Source organism: Littorina saxatilis, linkage group LG2, assembly GCF_037325665.1.
Source record: "Littorina saxatilis isolate snail1 linkage group LG2, US_GU_Lsax_2.0, whole genome shotgun sequence".
Taxonomy (NCBI): domain Eukaryota; kingdom Metazoa; phylum Mollusca; class Gastropoda; order Littorinimorpha; family Littorinidae; genus Littorina; species Littorina saxatilis.
In genome coordinates, this window is record NC_090246.1 from 14,672,168 (window position 1) to 14,695,873 (window position 23,706).

General features: G+C 41.4%; 1 protein-coding gene across 2 annotated transcripts; it reads left to right on the forward strand.

The window, feature by feature from the left end:
• Window positions 1-379: 379 nt before the first annotated feature.
• LOC138958277 (coiled-coil domain-containing protein 40-like) lies at window positions 380-23,470 on the forward strand. 2 transcript variants are annotated; one of them, XM_070329386.1, is made up of 19 exons: window positions 380-428; window positions 959-1,001; window positions 1,559-1,616; window positions 2,341-2,796; window positions 3,982-4,196; window positions 4,648-4,731; window positions 5,824-6,043; window positions 6,841-7,139; window positions 7,548-7,651; window positions 8,554-8,797; window positions 9,413-9,595; window positions 11,199-11,444; window positions 13,523-13,736; window positions 14,546-14,715; window positions 17,469-17,560; window positions 18,404-18,592; window positions 18,989-19,109; window positions 19,670-19,828; window positions 20,665-23,470. In XM_070329386.1, exons 1-19 carry the CDS (start codon window positions 409-411, stop codon window positions 20,914-20,916), a joined length of 3,369 nt encoding a protein of 1,122 aa, XP_070185487.1. In that variant the 5' UTR covers window positions 380-408; the 3' UTR covers window positions 20,917-23,470. The 2 variants fall into 2 exon arrangements, with proteins under 2 accessions (XP_070185487.1, XP_070185488.1); XM_070329387.1 differs by lacking the exon at window positions 2,341-2,796.
• The last annotated feature ends 236 nt before the right edge of the window (window positions 23,471-23,706 follow it).

Sequence of the window (23,706 nt, forward strand, 5' to 3'; positions counted from 1 at the left end):
ACAGATCAGCGCACCTGCAACGTATACACGGCGCCTGCTGTTGTCACATCACTCATCAGCTTGCAGCAACACATCAACATCTGGCAGTGACAAGACCCATCTCCACCACAAAGGGTGAACCTGCCTGCATTCGCTTAAAGCAATGCAACCACACGGTCGCTAAGCAACTGCATTATTTCATTTTCGTGCCTGGCAGCCATACAATCAAAGTCAGACCTAATTACAAGACAAAATGCATCTAAAATCGTCATAACAAATCTTACCAGTCTGCTACCGGATGCCAAACGCAGCCATTTTACATTAACCCATACGCGAAAGCACGGGAAATTCCGATTGGTCTGCATAAGCAGGTTCCGGGCCAATAGAGAAGAGGCTCTCTCTTTCGACATAGCAACAAGCCGAAGCATCATGGCGGACGACGAGAACAGGTGAGATGGATGCGATTTCTTTTGTTCAAATGAGACAAAACTGAAGACCCAAGGACATTATATCACATGCGAATTTGAAACTACTATCTTTCTTCACAATTCTCCAATGTTGTGCCTAATTATACATCGGTTGCTTCTGAGAATATTCGAAAATGTAGTGACCTCCTGTGTTGTGGTTTCAGAGCATAAACAACATACCTCGTTCAGTGACAACTGCAAGGTCCAAATATATGAATGAATGCGAGTAAAACTGCTTTGTTTTGAGACGTTTTTCGTTATTACTTAATTGAAAGGCAGTTATGTTTGATGCTTGTTTTACCTGGTCAAAAGTAAGCGGAACTGTCATAGTTTTGAGATATTTGTGGCCCTTCACTTAACATGTCCATAGTTGTCTTTATGACTAATTTTCCCGTCTGGTTTGTCGTGTAAGGATTGTATTTAATACCAATGTTAGATTAGATTCTGTACTTGACATCAGATCTAGATGGTGTGCAAATAGGCCATTGTTTAAACATGTTTATGTTTTGCAGAGAACCTGCTGAGCCCGGCCAGACAGCAGGAGAAACAGCTCGGGTAAGAAGTCACGTATGATAATGATATATTGATAACTGATACAGGTGAATCAATATGAGCAGATGAAATAGGCAGAAAAGATGGGGTCTTTCCACATTCACCCTTATACTGCTACCTCCTTGAAAAAGTGCTGAAACATGACAATTACCTACATTCTCATTTGCATGGACAGATACATGTACATGTGCATGATAAAGACAGATATATTCATATTCACCCAAACAAGTGCATCAAAACCAAATGGTGATAAATACAAAGATGTTTCTATTTTGTGCTTTTAGATGTACACAGTCATTTCTTACAGACGTAGAGAAAGGTACTAAGGAAGGTACTCACACACACACACACACAGTGTACGAATGCAGACAAACACACACACACCCGCACATGCACACACACATCACAACCACCACTGCACGATCACCATCATCATTGTCATCATTATCATTACATTCATTTTCAAATTAACATACTTGCAGACACATACATGTACATTATTCTTGAAATTGATATTTATTTTCCTCTCTTCTAAATTCTTCCATTTTTATTGTTATCAGCCAGCGGCAGACAACATGGAACGGGAGCAGGCACCAGAACAACTTGTAACTCGGACAGGTAAAATCAATACTGTTTGCACTTCAGGTAGCAGTCTGTGTTTACAACTGATTGTTGAGCCTATGCTTTTGTTAGCATGTTTCTTGAGAATGCTTTGTTGCATTTTTAAAAATTTTTAGCGTGACAATTATGGATGTTGTCCTTCAGACTTAAGGCACAGTAAGCCTCCCTTAAACCATCACAGATACTGTCAGGCTTTTACACACAGTACAAACACCCTCACAGTATCTGTGACGGTTTACGGGAGGCGTACTGTGCCTTTAAGTACAAATTGTTAATGAGAAAAGAATGGACGATTACATTACTGTTGTGGTGGCACACCTCTTTCATGTTTTACATCTCACAAAGAAAAGCCGTTTTTCAGTGTTTAGAACACACACAGTATTTTTCAAGAATCTCTAAAAAATGCTAGTGGCATATTCCACGATTTTGAGTTTCAAGCGTTTAAGGTTTGCTGTAAGTGAGATTTAAAATCAACATAAGAACCGCTGATAGATATCTGAGGTTAAATCGACCTCTCCATATATATATATATATATATATATATATATTCTTGACATTCTTTGTTTGGCTTTTCTTTTCCTTGATTTTGTTATATATATATAATATATAGGAAAAAAGTAACTGCTTTTAGTACTGAAGGATGACAGCCTTAGCCATGTTCCTGTTGTTGTGTTTCTTGCATGCCAGTTGGTTTAGTTCAAGGTTCAATCAATCACAACAGGTTCTCGGCCAAGCTCAGCAGCAGGTAAGCCATCTTCTCGTCCAGCTTCCGCAACGAAGCCATCCTCCAGACCAACATCAGCAACAGCACAACGCCCAGCCTCGGCAACCAAGCCGTCTTCACGTCCAGCCTCGGCAACTACCGGTAAGCCGTCTTCACGTCCAGCCTCGGCAACTAAGCCTTCATCTCGGCCTACATCAGCCACAGCAGAACGACCTCCGTCTGCCAAGCCGGAGGAAGGAGAAGGTCAAGTGTCATCACGACCTGGAAGCGGACGACCTGGTTCCGCCACTCGTCCAGCCAGCGGCCGTCAGGGGTCAAGGCCAGGGTCATCCGCAAGGTCAGCTGCTGGGTCACAGCGCAGCGGAGGTTCCGGCGGGCAGGAGGTGGAGGAGCCGCTGGTGGAGGAGGAGGGGGAAGAGGAGGAAGGTTATGACGAAGACACTCCTGCTGAAGGTACGAGGAAAGGCGGATTGCCTGTAGAGCTTTAGATTTTACTACTCTGCTGCGGTGAATGCAATTGTGCAGGAAATGATTGATAGGTTTGATAATCCTGGTGAAATTCTTTGTCATTTCTTCTGGAACTTTGTTTTGTTTTTGTTTTATTTAGAATCTTGTCAATATATGTATTTATTTTGAGTTGCTAGAGATGCATACATTTTGAAAAAAAAAGATAATGCTTTGCATTTACCTCATGTTGAAAATTCTTCAAATCGCTGACGATTTTAATGTGCAGTATTTGATTTACTGTAGTATTTGTTTTTGTAAACTTTAGTCGCATAGAGTTATAAACATGCATAATATTGTTATTCTCTGATTTAATTACAGACAGAAGAGTTCACACAAGCCAATCAGTGTAATAACTGAAATGTTTTACGAATTTGTTTGCTGTTCTGAATTTTGTTGTTTTTCTCTGGTTCTGAATTTTGTTTCTGCTGCATGATTTTGATACACTAGATTTTCACGTGAAAGATTTGATCTTGATACTGATATACATGTTAGCTACATCATATCCTTCCATTTCTGACATGCTTTAAGAAAATAATTGACCTGATGGTTTTGATGTAAAGCATCCTGATCTAACAAGTACCTTTGTATTTACTAAGCAGCTGCAGTGTATAAACTCGTTTATGAATATGATCATTTATCATTTAATGGAAGAGATACCTTGCCGTGTAGTACCTGTGATAAACCATATCTGATGCAGTTTATCATAAGAGTGGTTCTTGTTTAGCTCTTTTTCAATATTTCTTTTAGCTGGGGAATGTGATTTAATTGTGCGTGTCTGCAATAATGGATATAAAGATATAAATAAAAATAGATAATAATTTCTGACTGTAATTATAATGTTCAACAACAGCCGCAGAGAAGATTTTGTTTGTGCAGCATTTCTTACAGGAACCCCCTTTGTAAGATCCTCCGATATAAGGCAGGCTTCCTTCTTTTTAAGACTTTGACTTTTCTTTTCACAGCCTCTGTAAATTTACCTCCATTTTAGGGAGGGATCCTTTTTAAGACCTGATATTCTTGAAGTCGGGGAGGTCTTAAAAGGGGGATTCCACTGTACGGTCAAAGAATAAGTTTCTCTGCACAAATGTATGACATGTTCTTCAATCAGTGATGACCATATTTGTACGACAGGTGGAGAAGAAGGTTTCCCTCCCATGGAAGACCCATACAACACGGGCAATGCTCTGATGGCAGTCCCTCCCGGTGGGGGAGACGATGATGGAGATGGAGGTGATGATGACGATGATGAGGAGGAGGATGATGACGAGGAGGAGGAGGAGGAAATAGAGGAGAGCGAAGAAGGCAGTGATAATGAAACAGAGATGGTGGTTCTTGACCCTGACCATGTAAATGAATTTTGATGTTTTTGTTAATGTAACTTGATTGTTTCAGAAGGACAGCATATTTTAGTCAATGTGTGTTCATTTGTGAAACAGAGTAAGATTTCTTTCACTCTGTGTTTGCCTGGGTTGATACGGGTGTGTGATGTGTGTTTGTTTGTGTGTGTGTGTGCGTGATAAGGAAAAATAGGTTACTACATGTATCTTTTAGATTTGACTGTCTTGCAAAAATGAGAGTGTTTTCCACTAGCACGAAAATTGTGTTTCTGGAATCACGTTTTTAGGGGGGAAAATCAAGCTGGCAATGTTTGTTTGTTATACTTATAGCAAGGGTTTTTGTCTTGTGGACTCATATTTTCTTCATATCCTTTGTATTTGATGTAAGTTTGAACCAAAACAGAAAAGTTTGAATACATGCACTGTTACATAATTTGTTTGTTCTTGTGTAACTGTGCAGCCCTTGATGAAACGCTTCCAAAGAGCCCTGCAGTCTCACCTGGTGAAACAAGACGAGAGAATCACCCTGGAGCTCAAAGAACTGGTAAGCTAATTCATTTGCCCCACGTCGGGGAAAGTAACTCAATTTTAAACTTGAAAAAATTCGTAGCAAAGTCATAATCCAATAATAATAAGAGCTTATATAAAGCGAACCACAAAGAATCATGCTCTCCGCACTTTGCATACTATGCATAAAACTCACTTTAAGTTTTACAAAATTATTAATGCTCAAATGTTGCAGGAAACCAGTAGAAATGGAAAGAGATATGTGTCATAGATATCATTGCATAGATATAGTGGGTGTTTAGGGGATCTGCATTTGTGAGCTTGAGCAGGCAGTACGTATTGGGCACTCAGGGAGAGTAACGGTGTAATGATGAAAGAGAGGGAATGTAAACTGTCGACTGGTTGTTATGGTGTAGAGGTGACAATTAAGACAAGAGGGGTTCAGGTAATTGGTATGACGATATTAATGAATAGAGGTATGGCATTGATTAGCTCTTAACTTCTGACTTTACCGTTCAGAGAGGATGGTGAACCTTGGAAGATTTGGAATTAAAGAGGCATGTTCTGTAGACAGAACAAAATTTGAAATTATGTTTGAACACTTAAATAATTAAAGGACAAGATTTGTTTCTGTTTTCCAAGGTTTGTGGTATCCTAGTCATTTTGGCTTGGCAGACAATAAACCATTGATAGCTTTTAGCTTACAAGCTGGACACGTTTTCAGAGGGCTTTAAGCTAAAAAAAAAACCAAAAAAACACAACAATACACCATTGAGTAAACAGATGCACACAAAAAAGCACACACAAGAAATATCAAACCCAAAACAGAACAATTTGTTTAATAGTTATCTGTTCTTGTCCCCAAGTTATCTTGACAGAGTTCTCCTCCTTCACTCTTCCGCTACAGTAGGAACTCTCTTTTAAGACCTACACAAATCTGAGAAAATCGGATGATAAAGAAGGGATTCTTAAAATGGGGGTACGTTTACAGATGTTATGAACAGAAAATCTAAAAATTCAGTGTCGTGAAAAGGGGGGAGTCTTTAGTTGGGCCAGCTAGGGGGTCTGACAAGGGGCGTTCCACGGTAGGGGCCAATTCTGTATACCCTGCGCTTTGCTTGCTCTCCAGGATGAAGCACTCAAGACGAGAAAGAAGGAGCGCGAAGATCTCGGCGTGGACTTGTACGGTGTACAACAAGAGCTCGCCCGCTATCAGATGATGCTGGAGCGTAACCATGACAACTTCACACAGACCAGTACTAATCGTCACAGGGAGGAGCAACAACTGGGGGAAGTGCGCGGTCTCTACAAAGACAGTCAGCTGTCCTTCAACAAAGAGAAGAAGAAAGGTTGGTTTCATGGATTAATCCTGGATTGGTGGTGAAAGGTGACTTGAGACTTTCTTTTTTCCGTTCCTTTGGGTGAGCAATGACGTTGATTGTGCTGAGTGGTGATTTTTGCATATTGGCAGTTAACATCTGAAAATACCGTGAATAAACTGTCAACCAGTCAGGTTTAGTGGTGGATATCGAAGCGGAAGTCACAGGGCTTGGAAACATGAATAGACAAGAAGTTTGGTAGGGCGGTACTGTATGGCAGCTCATATATTCTGCTGAATTTTTATGAGGGAAAGTTCACAGGACGATATGATATCAATACCGGGGGGGGGCCGGGTAGCTCAGTTGGTATGGGCCACTGGACTTGTGATCCAAGGGTGACAGGTTCGAATCCCGGCGGTGACGGACACGGGTCAACTTTATATGCAGACTCAGAGACGTTATCCATGTCTCACCCCATGTCACCACAGTGGCACATAAAAGACCTCGGTCATTCTGCCATAAGTACAGGTGGCTGATTGCTCCTAAACACACACACACCTGGGTAGCGCCACTCTTGTTGCTGCTAGCTTTCCACTGGGAGGAAGCGACCCGAATTTCCCAGCATTGGGATAATAGAGTAAATGAAATAAAATGAAAGAAATGAAAGAAATGAAATAAAATGAAAGAAATGAAATAAAATGAAAGAAATGAAAGAAATGAAATAAAATGAAAGAAATGAAAGAAATGAAATAAAATGAAAGAAATGAAATAAAATGAAAGAAATGAAACCAATAACATTAAGAGTAAACCTTTCTTTTCTTCCCCAGCGACGGAGCTTCAGGGAGAAGTGGAGAACCTTGCCCTGCGACTCTTCTACATGGACAACGCCAAGGAGGATGTTCGCTCTGACATCGCCGTCATGCGGCGGGCCGCAGAGAAGGTGGAGACGGAGGTTTCCAAGGCCGAGGCACAGAAACAGAAGCAGGACCTGTACGTGGATCGCCTGATCGAGCGCGTGGACAAACTGAAGGAAGAGATGGCCATGTATGAGGCGCAGATCATCGCCCAGAGCGAGGAAACCCGCTCCGCCAAGGAGGCCTTGATGGAAGCTCACATGGAGATGGAGGTGAGTGAGATTTCAGCGTTCTTTTTCTGTGTTCAGTGGAACCCCTCTTTTAAGACCAAAAAAAATCATTGAAAATCAGATCTAATAAAGGAGGGATTCTTAAAATGGGGGTCAATTTTCAGAGGTTATGAACAGATGGTCTGAGAAAAAGGGCCTTACAAGGGAGGGAGTCTTAAATTGGGGGGTCTTCTGTCAGCACCATACAAGTGTTGAAGGCAATGGAAAACGAAGGAAGAAAAAAGCTTACAACGCTTGGCTGCGGTCACATATGTTTTAAACTGTAACCACTGAAGGACTTCCCTTAATCTGTTGTAAGTGCTTGCATGCTTCCCTCCTTCTTTCTTTGGCTGTTTGCTAGTCTATTTCTTTGTTTTTAGTGTTGAATGTTTGGACTTTTGTGTTTGCCAGGCAATTGGTCTGGAGAAGAAGCAGCTGTACCAGCAGTGGAACTCCAGTCTGATCGGTATGCGTCGTCGTGATGAGGCCCACTCTGCCATGCAGGAGGCTCTGCAGTAAGTTGGTCCGCTTTGCTTTGGCTTGATGGCTTTGTCCAAAACCAGATAGATTGCTAACGTTCCAAAATTCAGATTAAAAAAGGAATAATGGTGAATTGTTGGAACATTTCGTGGTGGTTTTTTTTAAAATAAATTAAACATTCCAATAACTTACCATTCTTGTTTTTTGCCATTATGGCTTTGTCCCAAAATTATGTGAGAAAAGTTCGTAATGCAAGGAATCTTTTTATTCGATATCGTTTGAGCGCATTTTGGCATTATTGCATCATGTGACTGTGAATCTCTTAAAGAAGTATTTGTCTTTTAGCTTTTGATATAATTTCTTTTAAAGAACAAGAGAGCAATACTTTTATTTGTTTCATGTACATTACGTATGTTTATTTATAGTTTCTAAAAGTTACTGCTAATAGTCTTTGTTGGTGGCCATGGTCAAAAAGTTAAAAAGGACAAGTCCAAAAAAAAGTTTTTTGGGGGATGGGTTGCTGGTAGCCACTTAATTGTGCTTTAATGTGACAAAGTTTCCTCTCCATTTGAGTATCAAAAAACAAGAAAGGTAGGTTGTTGGAACGTTTGTTATTGACAAAACAATACATTCACAGATATTTCGACCAAACGGTCTTTTAAAAAACTTTAAAAACTTTAAAAAAAACACTAATTCTATCAAGATACGTTTTGTGTGAATATTTGTTTGTCTGTTCACTTAAAAGACCGTTGGGTCGAAATATCTGTGAATGTATTGTTTTGTCAATAACAAATGTTCTAACAACATACCTTTCTTGTTTTTTTATTCTGAATTTTGGAACGTTGGCAGTCTCTTTGTTTTTGGATTTTCTCCATTTGAGTGTTTTTATGCCAGTTCGTTTGAACTTCAAGTGGTTTTCTCCATTGTAACTTTTCAGCCAACAAGAGCAGAAGATCCTGTCACTGGAGACAGAGATCGAGGGCTACAAGAAGTCCATCCAGAAGGAACAGGAGCAGAACGAGAAACTGACGATGATCCTGGCCAAGACGGAGCGCGACATCGACAGCGTGAAGAAACAGCTCGCTCAGTGCAACGCTCGCTTTGACGCCCTCAAAGCCGAGTACACCACCTACACTCGCATGTTGCACGAAACAGAGCAGGCCCTCAACAGAGCCTCAGCTGTGAGTTGCTTCATAACTGACTGAGAATGTCTTGTTTTTTCTTCTTCTGCGTTCATGGGCTGAAACTCGTGTTTTTTGCACGAGTGGGTTTTTACATGTATGAGCGTTTTTACCCTGCCATTCAGGCAGCCGTATGCCGCTTTCAGGGGAGAATGTCTTGTTTGATTTGTGGCTGTTTTTGTTTTATAGCTCAGGTGTAGGATAGTCTCCCCTCTCTCTGACAAAAAAGTGTCTTCTGTGACTCGAGTTTATAGCATGTGTGTGTGTGTGCAGTTTGGATCAAATAGGTAAATCAGTGCAACTTTTAAACATTATTTAATTCAAGAGAATAGATTAGATATGTTTTGATAAATAGAATTAAATAATCCAGTCTGATAGATTCTGTCCAAGAATTCATCAGTTGTGGATGCTGAATGATAAGTTCTAGCAAAGGTGAAATTTTTGAAAATTGAATTATGCAAATATCATTCCTCAAACTCTTTACATATAGAGCACTGATGTCTTTTTGTTTCTTAGATCTTAATGTTTTATTCAGTTATCAATGTACAAATAAATAAAGAACAGCAACACGCGTGTAGCCTTCAACCAAACATTCCATTTGGTTGATCCTCACAGGACAAGATTCTGAGAGAGAACGACCTTTCGGCGCTGAGGAAGCAGATTGAGCGAGAGTACCAGGAGAAAATATCGCTGGAAGATCAGATCATGGAGCGTCTCCGCACACAGCTCACCCTTGACAAGGCCACTCAGTACTCCAAGAAACTCACCGGCCGCATCCGCGAGCGCACAAAGCAGTTGGTAAGTCTTTTTCAATTTAAACCTCATTGCACCCAAAATGTTCAAGACCTCTTGAAGTAACGGTGAAATTTATTACCTTTTCGATTTTGTTAAGTTTTTGTATGCTACTGTTTCAGACAGTTCAGATCTATTTCGCTTTTTGCACTTTGTTTGAAGATTCTGTCCAATTTTGAAAATTGCATGATGCAAATATCATCCCTCCAACCCTTTTCATACAGACTAAGGTGACACTTTTTGTTAGCTCTCATCATGACTGATGATGCTTGTATTACCTTACCACTGTTTAACGGCAAAAATGTGTTAAGTGCCAGAGAATATAGGAAAGAGATTATCAATATGAAAACAGATGTACCATGTTCCGGAGGATTTTGGAAGAGAAAGTTTAATGTAGAAATTGATGAACGATCTTGGATAGTTGCCTATCGGTCAACACAAGAGACTAGATTAAGAGTTTTACACTGGAAAATTATGCACAACATTTATCCGACCAACATTCTCCTGTGTAAAATGAAAGTAACGGAAACTAATAAATGTAATTACTGTTGTGATGTAACTGATTTCATTGAACACTTCTTTTTTGAATGCCCGGTTGTATACAAATTCTGGAAGTTTATTGAAAAATTTATATTTCGTACTTTAGAAATTAAGGTTATTTTGAAAGTTAGTGATGTTTTATTTGGTATGCATTTTGTAATGGTGAAAAAGGCAACTATGTATAAATTGAACCACATTATCTTAATCGGAAAGATGTGCGTTAGTATATATAAAAAAACAAATTCGTTTTTACCGTTGGAAAGTATTTTTGATAGGCAGTTACAGATAAGCATTCTTGTGTGAGTGTTCGAAGAACAAAACGTTAAAGAAAAGTTAGCTTGTTGTAATCGATAAGTTGTATTTAATTCATTGTATGAGATATTGTTAATTGTTGTATTTAACTCATTGTATGAGATATTGTTAATTGTTGTTATTTATTTGAATAAAATTGTTTGAAAAAAAGAAAAAAAAAGAAAAAAGAAAAAAGCTCTCATCATTCATTTGTAGTCATTTGGTAAAAACTCTTCTTCTTCTTCGTTCATGGGCTGAAACTCCCGCGTTCGCGAATGTTTTTGCACGAGTGGGATTTTACGTGTATGACCGTTTTTACCCCGCCATTCAGGCAGTCATACGCCGCTTTCGGGGAGGGTAAAAACTCTTATTTCACTTGCGGTGTCAACATTTGAACATTTGTAAACAGCAAAACAAAAAAAGAAAACACAACAGAAACCAGTTTTGGTAAATTCTTGACCACATTTATGGCAGCCTGACCTCCCCAAGGTGGTGATCATTAGTATTAGGCCAAAAAAAAAAAAAGGTCTGTTTACGGTAACATAGGCCAAAAAAATAGGGTCGGTAGGTCGGGATTTTTTTTTTTTTTTTTTTTTCCAAAAAACCATATTTTTACGTTATTTTGCCAAAAAAACAAGATTTTTTTTTTTTTTTTTTTTTTTTCCCAAATGCCAAAAAAAAGTCTAGGGTCGCGCGAAAAAACTAGGGTCGGTCGGGTTACCGTAAACAGACCTATTTTTTTTTGTTGGCCTAAACAGTTCAACGTTTTCTCCAACAGGAAGCTTACACGGCGGATGTAGAGAACTTGATCGCACGCGACACATTGAACACGGTCAACGTGATGGCGAGGGTGGAGCGTCTAGGCATAGTGCGTGATGGGCTGGACGAGAATATTGGAGAAAAGAACGCTATCATCACTCGCAGCGAGAACGAGATCCAGAAGCGCAACGCCGTCATCGAACGCAAGCAGAATCTGATCGACCTGTACAACAAGAAGCTGGAATCCATGATTAGTGCTGCTGGTGTAAGTACTGTGTGTGTATGTGTGTATGTGTGTGTGTGTGTGTGTGTGTGTGTGTGTGTGTGTGTGTGTGCTTGTGAGTGTGCGTGTGTGTGTGTGTGTGTGTGTATGTGTGCTTGTGAGTGTGTGTGTGTGTGTGCTTGTGAGTGTGTGTGTGTGTGTGTATGTGTGCTTGTGAGTGTGTGTGTGTGTGTGTGTGTATGTGTGCTTGTGAGTGTGTGTGCTTGTGAGTGTGTGTGTGTGTGTGTGTATGTGTGCTTGTGAGTGTGTGTGTGTGTGTGCTTGTGTGTGTGTGTGTATGTGTGCTTGTGTGTGTGTGTGTGTGTGTGCTTGTGAGTGTGTGTGTGTGTGTGCTTGTGAGTGTGCTTGTGTGTGTGTGTGTGTGCTTGTGAGTGAGTGTGTGTGTGTGTGTGTGTATGTGTGCTTGTGAGTGTGTGTGTGTGTGTATGTGTGCTTGTGAGTGTGTGTGTGTGTGTGTGTGTGCTTGTGAGTGTGCTTGTGAGTGTGTGTATGTGTGTGTTTGTGTGTGTGTGTGGGTGTGTTTGAGAGGATAAGGTGGATGGTGGTGGATAGATTAATTCTTGAATGAGTGCTCGGCAAAATATCACATCTGAGTCTTTTTGGCTCACGTAAGTGTAGCCTATGCGATCGTAACTTTGTCTGTCTGTGCGTGCGTGCGTGCGTGCGTCTGTGCGTGTGTATGTCTGTGGTAGAAACTCTAACATTTGAAGACGTCACATTACATTGACGTCACATTATGACGTAAGAGGGTTAGACGTCACGCGAAGGAAGTACTGACAGTCTCGGTCATTATTATTTTGAGCGCGCCGAGACTAGTTGGCAGTCGTGTCCTTGTAAGTAGGCTACATGCAGACAGACAGATCTAGATCTAGTGTCTCGCTTTCTTGCACAGTTTCACCTATGCTCTTTCTGTGTGTGTGTGTGTGTGTGTGTGTGTGACGGAGTGATTGAGTTTGTGTTACTGTTTGTCGATTTCTTACGTGAGCCTTGATGGCTTCGCCTCTTGTTTTCTTTACGATTGTTTTTTGGAGAATGGGGTAAGGTTGGTGTGGTGGGAGTATGTACTGGGAAAGATTACAGATCATTATTTGTCTGTTCTTCTGCTTTGATCTGTCTTGAATACGGGCTTTTTGACTCACATGCGAAGCAAAAGTGAGTCTATGTACTCACCCGAGTCGTCCGTCCGTCCGTCCGGACGTCCGTCCGTCCGGAAAACTTTAACGTTGGATATTTCTTGGACACTATTCAGTCTATCAGTACCAAATTTGGCAAGATGGTGTATGATGACAAGGCCCCAAAAAACATACATAGCATCTTGACCTTGCTTCAAGGTCAAGGTCGCAGGGGCCATAAATGTTGCCTAAAAAACAGCTATTTTTCACATTTTTCACATTTTCTCTGAAGTTTTTGAGATTCAATACCTCACCTATATATGATATATAGGGCAAAGTAAGCCCCATCTTTTGATACCAGTTTGGTTTACCTTGCTTCAAGGTCAAGGTCACGGGAGCTCTTCAAAATTGGATTGTATACATATTTTGAAGTGACCTTGACCCTGAACTATGGAAGATAACTGTTTCAAACTTAAAAATTATGTGGGGCACATGTTATGCTTTCATCATGAGACACATTCGGTCACATATGATCAAGGTCAAGGTCACTTTGACCCTTATGAAATGTGACCAAAATAAGGTAGTGAACCACTAAAAGTGACCATATCTCATGGTAGAAAGAGCCAATAAGCACCATTGTACTTCCTATGTCTTGAATTAACAGCTTTGTGTTGCATGACCTTGGATGACCTTGACCTTGGGTCAAGGTCACATGTATTTTGGTAGGAAAAATGTGTAAAGCATGTGAGTCGTATGGGCTTTGCCCTTCTTGTTTTAGGTTAAGAGGAATAACATGCATGAGAAAGAACATTTAGCAGAACCATGCTAACAAACACACTTTCTTAACACACAAACACACACACACACACACACACACACACACAGACACGGCACACATTCAACACAGCAAAATAACACAAAAATAACACAAATAACTTGTGATATCAGGGTGTGGAGCTTGGACCACTGGATATCCAGATCAACTCGATCATGAAATCCGTGGACATGAGACAGCAGGAGATCGGGGAGCTGCAGCAGATGTGGCTGAGACAGCAGAGCGAGCTGGTGCGCCTCTCGCATGAGAAGGACAACCAGTCCTCTGACGTGGAGAAACACAAAAGACAGCTCACCATCCTCTCCCAGAAGAAGATCCGCACAGAAAGTGAGTGAAGGAGTGACCTTGTTGGTGTGAGTGTGGATGGTGTACACTTTGGTTTGTTGTTTAGAATGATTGAGTGAGTGGTGAGTGACAACCAGTCCAGAGAAGCACAAGAGGCACCTTCCCCTCCCTGAAGAAGATCAACACAGAAAGTGAGTGAAGGATTCATCATGTTGGTTTGAGTGGACTAGAAAGGTAGGAATGGCAAGAAGTCACGATAACATTTCAGGAAAGATTGTGTGAGTGAGTGAGTGAGTGAGTGGGTGAGTGAGTGAGTGAGTGAGTGAGTGAGTGAGTGAGTGAGTGAGTGGGTGAGTGAGTGAGTGAGTGAGTGAGTGAGTGAGTGAGTGAGTGAGTGAGTGGCTAAGAGGAGTGAATGAGCGAGCATGTTTAGAGTCAAACTACTGGATGTGCATTTGATTTGTGAGACAGAATGAGTTAATCTTTATAGTGTCCGGTTCAAATTGCTTAATTAATTAAATGGGAAAGTCAACAGTATTTTGGGTAAACACATTTTTGGGGAGTCAGGTTACTTAATTTCCTGCAAAAATTCAAGTCTGCTTGGGAACTTCTGCGATTTGACAGACATGCATGCAGACACATTGCAGGTTGTTTAATTGGAGGCCCCAATTTGATTAAAAGATGCCTTATTTATGAACAAAGCATATTGCTTTCTGTTCCAGTCTCATTTAATTGGAAAGTAAAGTCACCTTAAATTTTGAAAATAAAATGTTGCTTTCTGTATCAGATGAGTTTCATTTGATCTCTTTTATTGAACTAAATTATTTTTCTCTTTTTTTTCTCCAACTCAGACGAGATAGACAGCCAGAGTCGAGAGATGTACGACATTGACCGGTCTGTTCGCAACATGCAGAACGACGTCATCAAACTCAACACGCTGCTTCACCAGCAGAAGAACGTGGAGAGCGAGCTGGATCAGTCCAACATCCTCACAGAAAATGACTTCATTTGTGGACTCAAGGTATGTCCATTTTGTTTTCAAAGAGCACATTCATAAGTTTATCTTGTTGTGGTCCTTCATTAAAAAATACGTTCCATGGCTTTGTTAACTTGTATCGGAATAAAATACTGTTGTAACCAAGGTATGTCCATGTCTCCTTCTGCTTTTAAAGCCATACGGTCCGGCAAAGAAGTTTTGCACTTTTGTGCATTCTGTCGCAAGCTATGTTTGACATGTTTTCAAATTATTCTAAAATACTTGTATGCCCTGTTATGCATTACATTTGTAAGATAGCAGATAACATTTGCTGGAAAAATCTGTTCTTCTTTTGAAGATAAATTATCCGTAAGGTAACAGATAACATTTGCATAAAAAAATGTTTTCTTCTTTTGAAGATATCTTCCATGTGCTTTGATGGCATGTTTCTTTTGCTGGATACTGCAGTATAAAATAAGCACGACAGCAACCCACAGTATGGTACAGTCGAAGCTGGCATGGCAACCCCCGATCTATAGCAACCAACAGTATGGTACAGTCGAAGCTGGCATGGCAACCCCCTATCTATAGCAACCAACAGTATGGTACAGTCGAAGCTGGCATGGCAACCCCCTATCTATAGCAACCAACAGTATGGTACAGTCGAAGCTGGCATGGCAACCCTCTATCTAGAGCAACCAACAGTATGGTACAGTCGAAGCTGGCATGGCAACCCCCTATCTATAGCAACCAACAGTATGGTACATTCGAAGCTGGCATGGCAACCCCCTATCTATAGCAACCAACAGTATGGTACAGTCGAAGCTGGCATGGCAACCCCCTATCTATAGCAACCAACAGTATGGTACAGTCGAAGCTGGCATGGCAACCCCCTATCTATAGCAACCAACAGTATGGTACAGTCGAAGCTGGCATGGCAACCCCCTATCTATAGCAACCAACAGTATGGTACAGTCGAAGCTGGCATGGCAGCCCCCTATCTATAGCAACCAACAGTATGGTACAGTCGAAGCTGGCATGGCAACCCCCTATCTATAGCAACCAACAGTATGGTACAGTCGAAGCTGGCATGGCAACCCCCTATCTATAGCAACCAACAGTATGGTACAGTCGAAGCTGGCATGGCAACCCCCTACCTATAGCAACCAACAGTATGGTACAGTCGAAGCTGGCATGGCAACCCTCTATCTAGAGCAACCAACAGTATGGTACAGTCGAAGCTGGCATGGCAACACCCTGTCTATAGCAACCAACAGTATGGTACAGTCGAAGCTGGCATGGCAACCCCCTATCTATAGCAACCAACAGTATATGGTACAGTCGAAGCTGGCATGGCAACCCCCTATCTATAGCAACCAACAGTATGGTACAGTCGAAGCTGGCATGGCAACCCCCTATCTATAGCAACCAACAGTATGGTACAGTCGAAGCTGGCATGGCAACCCCCTATCTATAGCAACCAACAGTATGGTACAGTCGAAGCTGGCATGGCAGCCCCCTATCTATAGCAACCAACAGTATGGTACAGTCGAAGCTGGCATGGCAACCCCCTATCTATAGCAACCAACAGTATGGTACAGTCGAAGCTGGCATGGCAACCCCCTATCTATAGCAACCAACAGTATGGTACAGTCGAAGCTGGCATGGCAACCCCCTACCTATAGCAACCAACAGTATGGTACAGTCGAAGCTGGCATGGCAACCCTCTATCTAGAGCAACCAACAGTATGGTACAGTCGAAGCTGGCATGGCAACCCCCTGTCTATAGCAACCAACAGTATGGTACAGTCGAAGCTGGCATGGCAACCCCCTATCTATAGCAACCAACAGTATGGTACAGTCGAAGATGGCATGGCAACCCTCTATCTAGAGCAACCAACAGTATGGTACAGTCGAAGCTGGCATGGCAACCCCCTATCTATAGCAACCAACAGTATGGTACAGTCGAAGCTGGCATGGCAACCCCCTATCTATAGCAACCAACAGTATGGTACAGTCGAAGATGGCATGGCAACCCTCTATCTAGAGCAACCAACAGTATGGTACAGTCGAAGCTGGCATGGCAACCCCCTATCTATAGCAACCAACAGTATGGTACAGTCGAAGCTGGCATGGCAACCCCCTATCTATAGCAACCACCTGCTCAAAACGACCGGGTCCCCTAAGGATAAAAAAAAAAATCCCCCATATCATTCCCTTGTTGATAGGGGCCACCTCTTTATAACGACTACTTTTGACCAGTTGCTTAGGTGATTGTTATAGCCAGGTTCAACTGTATTTCATTTTCAATATAAGCAAGATCTAGATGTGGCACTTTTCAGCACGTGTAGGGGAACGTGTGCAGGTAACTTCATCAAAATCTAGTTTTTACATCACGCGTTTGCTTAGATCTGCAGTCTTGGATGGAGCAAAAAATGTGAAACATTGGAGAAAAAAAGTGAGTCACGGGTGACGCAATATCTACACGTACAAGTACAGGTCTTTGCTATACGTTCGATCATCTAGCACGTACACTGTGTTTCGGCTACTAGTCTTCATCAGTGTGACAAGCAAGCCTTTTTGCTGAAGACTCTAAGACCAAACTTTGAGCTTGTTGAGTCCAAAGTTGGACTTTCCAAATATTGCTGAACTCTTTGGGTTTTGGTGGACTGTTTCTTTTGCAGGGCACTGCGTATAAGGTTTGAGCTTCTGTATTTTAAGTGGGACTTTTCAGATGTTTTGTGTGAAAGGACATGAGTGACGTGTTGTATAAAAATGTATTTGCTGGTTGTGTGCAGCAAGCTGAACATGAGTCTATTGAGCTTTCAACAAAACTGGAAGGTGTCAAAGAGGAGAAGGAACGTCTTCTCAACAGTCTGGTGGAGGCTGAGTAAGTGTGCAGCCTGTGATTTGGGAGAGGCTGTGTAATGATAATAATAAGGGTATTTACATGGTGCAAATCCTGATAAAGTTCTAAGTGCCTTACAACAACAACAACAACAACAAAAATTCAATCTTCATTATAATAATTTTCATTACAGCAACAAGACACATTTATGTGTGCGTGTGTGTGTGTGTGTGTGTGTGTGTGTGTGTGTGTGTGTGTGTGTGTGTGTGTGAGTGCGTATGTGTGTGTGTGTGTGTGCGTGCGTGCGTGCGTGCGTGCGTGCGTGCGTGCATGCGTGCGTGTGTGTGTGTGTGTGTGTGTGTGTTTTAAGGAAAAAAGGAAAGAGCGAGACCAAGAGAGATATGAGCATGTGTATTTGAGTCAGATGTGAATGTTTTTATGTGTACATACACAACTGTGCACACAATACAAAGCATTTCTAGTATTTGTTTACCTGGATTACTTCATCGATTTGAAAATCTTTTCAATGAATCCACAATTCTCAACTACAATAACTGACAACAATTAGATAATTGTGACCCTCCACCACGAAATGATCGAGTCGCATGTCACCTCACGCGGTTCTGCGCTAGGCATAATATAAGTCCGGGGGGTGTCTAGTAACAGTGTGAGGGTCACCATAGTCACAGGCTTATAACTCGCAAAGTGTTCACTCTTTTCTAAAACGGTTTTCACCACTGGATTGAGAATAAAACATAAGAAAATGTAAAAATATGAAAATCATGAAACGGTGACATGCGACTCATTCCGTGGTGGAGGGTCACAATTGACTCGGAACTCCGAGTTAGAAACAGTAACCGAACTGTTCAACTTTTCCTCTTTCAGACGACAGATCATGTTGTGGGAGAAGAAGACGCAGTTGGCGAAAGAAACGCGCGCAGCGGTGGACTCTGAAATGGGTCAAGGTGAGATCAAGGCCATGCAGGCAGAGATCCATCGCATGACCGTGCGGCACCAACAGCTCATGAAGATGCAGGAGAAGATGATTCAAGACATGGAGAAGGCAGTGTCAAGGTCAGTACAGGTGGTGTGTGTGTGTTGGTGTGTGTCTATGTGTGTGTGTGTGTGTGTGTGTATGTGTGTCGATGTGTGTGTGTGTGTGTGTGTGTGTGTGTGTGTATGTGTGTGTGTGTGTGTGTGTGTGTTTGTGTTTTAGGGTTCATTCATTTGTATCTATTACTCTCTTTCTTCCTGTATTTGACTATTTCATCAGTTCAGCTTTTCTAAGTAGATTCTGTCCAATGTCTTTCTTTGAAATGATAGGTTTAGCTCCATTGATACGGACTGTGTATGTGCTGTTGATGCTAAAAGTATACCATTATGTGTGTGTGTGTGTGTGTTATCTTATATTACAGTAAAGTAACTAAAATGAATGATGCTAAAAAAAAGAAAAATACCTTTTGTTTGCAGACGTGACACGATCGTGACAAGGGGGGATGCTCAGTCCAAGATGAAGAAGAAAGTGCTGACTAAGGGAAGCTTTGAGAGACAGATGGCAGAGCTGCGCAAGAAAATCAAGACCACCATTCAGGTAAATGAGCTCTTAGATAATTAAAAAAACAACAGGCTAAGATAAAGTATTTTATCTTTCATATATTATATGGTTGTGTCGGTCAAATATGCCCTTTGTTGCTGTTGAAATAAGGAGATTCACAAGTATACCAAGTGGATAGAAAATAGTCCACTTTATGAACTGACTGACTATTAAGGTTTAACATCCTCTTAGACCAGTGGGCCTATATTGGCACAGGTATTGGTAATATGTACGCTTAGGATATGCATACGGTGTGATACTTTGACTCGAACAAGCCTGCTGTGGCTGTCTTTTTCGACACGCCAGCATTAGGATTGTCTCGTCAAAGTATCAAGTTACGATCATGATAATCAGAAAGGTCTCCTTTCCTCACAGTTAGTAGCACACCACATGTATTATATGGGTGTGTGTGTGTGTATGTGTGTGTGTGTGTGTTTATATGTATGTGTGTGTTTATATGTGTGTGTGTGTGTGTGTGTGTGTGTGTGTGTGTGTGTGTGTGTGTGTGTCAGGGCTCATAAATTTGTATGTCTCACATGTGTTGTGTGTGACTATAGGATGCCAGCGAATGTGACGAGGAGATCCGCGCGCTGCGTAACCACCAGGTGGACCTGAGCAAGTCGCTGGAGGAGAAGCAGGTCAACTGCCAGACGCTGGCTGGCACGTCCGACATGCTGGATGATGACGTGGAACAGCTGGTGGAGATGAAACAAAAGGTGGGCATGGTGTCCGTAGCGTGACTGTGCGTCTATGTGCTTTGCTTTTTGTTCAAACTTCCCCTTCATCCGTTTAGCAGCCACAATATGGTCTTGTTGATTATTCTGCCCCATTTGCATGCTGGATATTTTCGTTTTTCTGACCCACCGAACTCTGACATGGATTACATACCAAAAATCCCTAGCCTGGCTGGTCTCTGTTCCAGACCTGGGAACCCATACGATTTCGCCGTATTTTGTACGCAGGATTATCTAGAATACGAGCAGTACGGTCAGTGGAAAAAAATACGACGAGAAAATTCCTACACTACTTTTTCGCAAGCTCATCCCGAAGCCAATCCAGTATTTTGATAAATGATAAAAAAAAAATTCAGTAAACATTGAAAGAAGCATTTGTTTTAAACGTATTTGTAAATTAAATTAACGGTGCGACGGACGCGTGTGAAACATGTTTGAATCATGGATGTTCAAATGCTGTGCGGAGTACACTCATTTTTCTGAAAATACACCAAGTTAACTTGAGAATACTCCAAGTGCAAAACAGAGGTTCCCAGGTCTGCTGTTCACAGTGGACACATTTGATGAAATATTTTTTTAAAAACCACTAGTGGATTTTTAAGAAATTAATTCATACAAAAAAATCCCATTTATCACAGCAAGCAGTCAGGGTGTTGATTTTCGGTATGTGTCCAAGTGGAGAGATGGTCTTATTCCTTGTACAAGCCTGGCCACAGCTGACATGGTCAGCCACACTGCTTTCACCAGAAGGAGTGTGCCTTTAACTGATACGGTAACAGTGCCTGTTTCTTGACCTTCTTTACTGGTTTGTTTGACAGAACCTGACAGAGCTGGTGACCAAGCAGCAGCGTCAGAAGTACTACCAGCAGGCCAAGGAGGGGCGCTACACCATGCTGTGCAAGACTGAGGCCGCCACGGAGACCGAGCACGGCAAGCAAGAGGGCCGCGTGCAGGCTCTCAACGCCATCGTCGATCGTCTGAACCAGGAATTCCCTCATGTTCAGCCTACACTGCGTCGTGCAACTCTGTCGCTTCGTTCCCAGGCGGTGGGCGGAGATGATACTTCGTAGATTGGAGTGAAGGTTTATTAGTGATGCTAGCTTCTGGAACTGTGACGAACGGAAAAGAAGAAGCTGCTTGAACACGGGTCAGCATTATGAGACATATTCGACAGAAGATAGTCTATATGAACACATAAAAGACAAATCGTCCAGAAGTATATATAATGACTGCTAAAAAGAAACTGAAAAAAATGCATTTGTAAATCTTTAATGGGGGTGGGGTGGGGTGGGTAGGGGGCATTAACATGAACTATGCTTGACATAAACATTTCCTGTGAATGAAAGATAAATATGTCGACAGAATTTGTAAGATACACATTTCTGTTGTAGGCTTAGAATTTATGCTAGCTTCTGCGGCACTGATTAGCATTATTAGACATCTGTTACAGGAAACAGTTGCAAGATTCCATACGAACATACAGAAGACACATCACCTTGTGTTACATTTATGGCTATTGAAAAAAAATTGTGTACTGAAATTGGGAGAAACCCTTTTCAGTTGTATTAGTTTCTTTCTTCATTTTCATATTCTCAGATACGTGATAACAAATGATATGATACTTGACATTTGATATGAATACAGTCAGTCTTACATCCGTCCACTTTTTTGAAGTTTTTGGTTTTATTCAATTTATTTGTTCATATTGTTTTATGAGGAGTAAATCAAATGAATCTGTTTCCTTGGTTAATCCCCACACTTACTGTACACGTGCTTTGATGGCAAAATCAATCTTTTGACGCTTTTGATATGAATGCAATCAGTTTTTAATTTGTGAGTGAGTCAATCTGTGATAGCGAGTGACGTATTTTGTTTGCTTGACATAACAACGTTTACAGAATGTACGTTTCCCTGTTGATGTTTATTTTGTCCTTTTGTTCCCAATATACATATTCAGTATGGATTAGTTGTTTAGTGAAAAACCTCCCTTTCCACTTGTCTTGTCTTTCCATTACTGCCCACAATCAACAGTAGTGATTATTTCGGCACTTGATGGGATGTTGCGCAAGTCCAATAAAGTAGCGTTTCCAGCATCCAAAGTCCATTAAAATTCACAGGTTGGGGAGTATGGGGGGGAGGGGACATGAGTCACAGTGGCTGCTGGTTTAGTGCGAGGCGCGCGACACAAAGGTGTCGACAGTGCCACTTCTCTTAAAGGTACCGTCCTTCCTGCATACACAGTTATTTTGACTGGCTCAAATCTGTCCTTGCTTTTCTGTCAAATAAGAGCTCCGTTTCACTTAGACATATACCAAAATTGGATAGCATGGCTGCTATTTTTTCAGAGTGAGAATGTTGAGAGGAAACATGGTACATTTTAAGCTTACAAAAGAAGGATTGTACCTTTAATGCAGTCATCTTTTTGTGGGGTATTCTGTTAACGCTGTCTTTCAGCTTCCAAGGCAAAGAAAGTTTGTTTCTATCAGTGGCACTCGTGCCCTCATCAGTATACAGTGGAAACTCTTTTAAGGCAAAGAAAGTTTGTTTCTATCAGTGGCACTCGTGCCCTCATCAGTATACAGTGGAAACTCTTTTAAGGCAAAGAAAGTTTGTTTCTATCAGTGGTACTCGTGCCCTCATCAGTATACAGTGAAAACTCTTTTAAGGCAAAGAAAGTTTGTTTCTATCAGTGGCACTCTTGCCCTCATCAGTATGCAGTGGACACTCTTTTAAGGCAAAGAAAGTTTGTTTCTATCAGTGGCACTCTTGCCCTCATCAGTATGCAGTGGACACTCTTTTAAGGCAAAGAAAGTTTGTTTCTATCAGTGGCACTCTTGCCCTCATCAGTATGCAGTGGACACTCTTTTAAGGCAAAGAAAGTTTGTTCCTATCAGTGGCACTCGTGCCCTCATCAGTATACAGTGGAAACTCTTTGAAGGCAAAGAAAGTTTGTTCCTATCAGTGGCACTCGTGCCCTCATCAGTATACAGTGGAAACTGGCACTCGTGCCCTCATCAGTATACAGTGGAAACTGGCACTCGTGCCCTCATCAGTATACAGTGGAAACTCCTTTAAGGCAAAGAAAGTTTGTTTCTATCAGTGGCACTCGTATATCAGTATACAGTGGAAACTCTTTAGAGACCCCCCCAAGTTAAGATTTCTCCTTTTTTATAAGACCCGCCTTTCTCAGATTTTCTATTCATACCCTCGGCAAATTGACCTCCATTTGAAGACTCTTCTTTCCTTTTTAAGACCTGGATTTCTCATGTTTTTGGAGGCATTGAAAGGAGGGTTCATCTGTATTGACTATTGGCCTGTATTCATGCTTGTCTCACAGGAGGATCTGTGTACGTACTCCAGTGTTGCCGTATAATGCAGTGTCAAATAAAGCAGTTTGTTTGGATGGATGAAATATTCTCTTGGTTGTGTACAGTATTAGTCTTATGTTGGTATTTTTCTGGGCTTATCGTTTGTGTTGTCTTTCATGTATCAGTACTGTTTGGTGGAAATCAGTACAGGATTGTACGTTGCAACAATGAAGATTAAAATCATTCCGTCCTTGTGACATGTGTATTTACTGATGGTTACATGACAAAGTCATGACATTAAATATTGAGACTATTATTGGCATTTTGTGTGTGTGTGTGTGTGTGTGTGTGTGTGTGTGTGTGTGTTTGTTTGACAGGTATACAAATTTCATCCTGAAGGGTGTGTGTGTGTAAGGTATCTCCTTCGAGTGTAGATGTTTGAAGTGAAAGCAGGTTCATTTAAGTCAGTATACTTGACGTATTGTGAAGAATACAAAGAGAAGAAAATAAGCCCACCGGTAACGACTATCAATCTCGATCATACCTGCGTCT

Coding starts and splice junctions, on each gene's coding strand:
- LOC138958277 (XM_070329386.1), top strand. CDS start 409: ATGGCGGACGACGAGAACAG. Junction 4,197..4,647: donor TGGTTCTTGACCCTGACCAT/GTAAATGAATTT, acceptor GTAACTGTGCAG/CCCTTGATGAAACGCTTCCA. Junction 11,445..13,522: donor CCATGATTAGTGCTGCTGGT/GTAAGTACTGTG, acceptor TTGTGATATCAG/GGTGTGGAGCTTGGACCACT.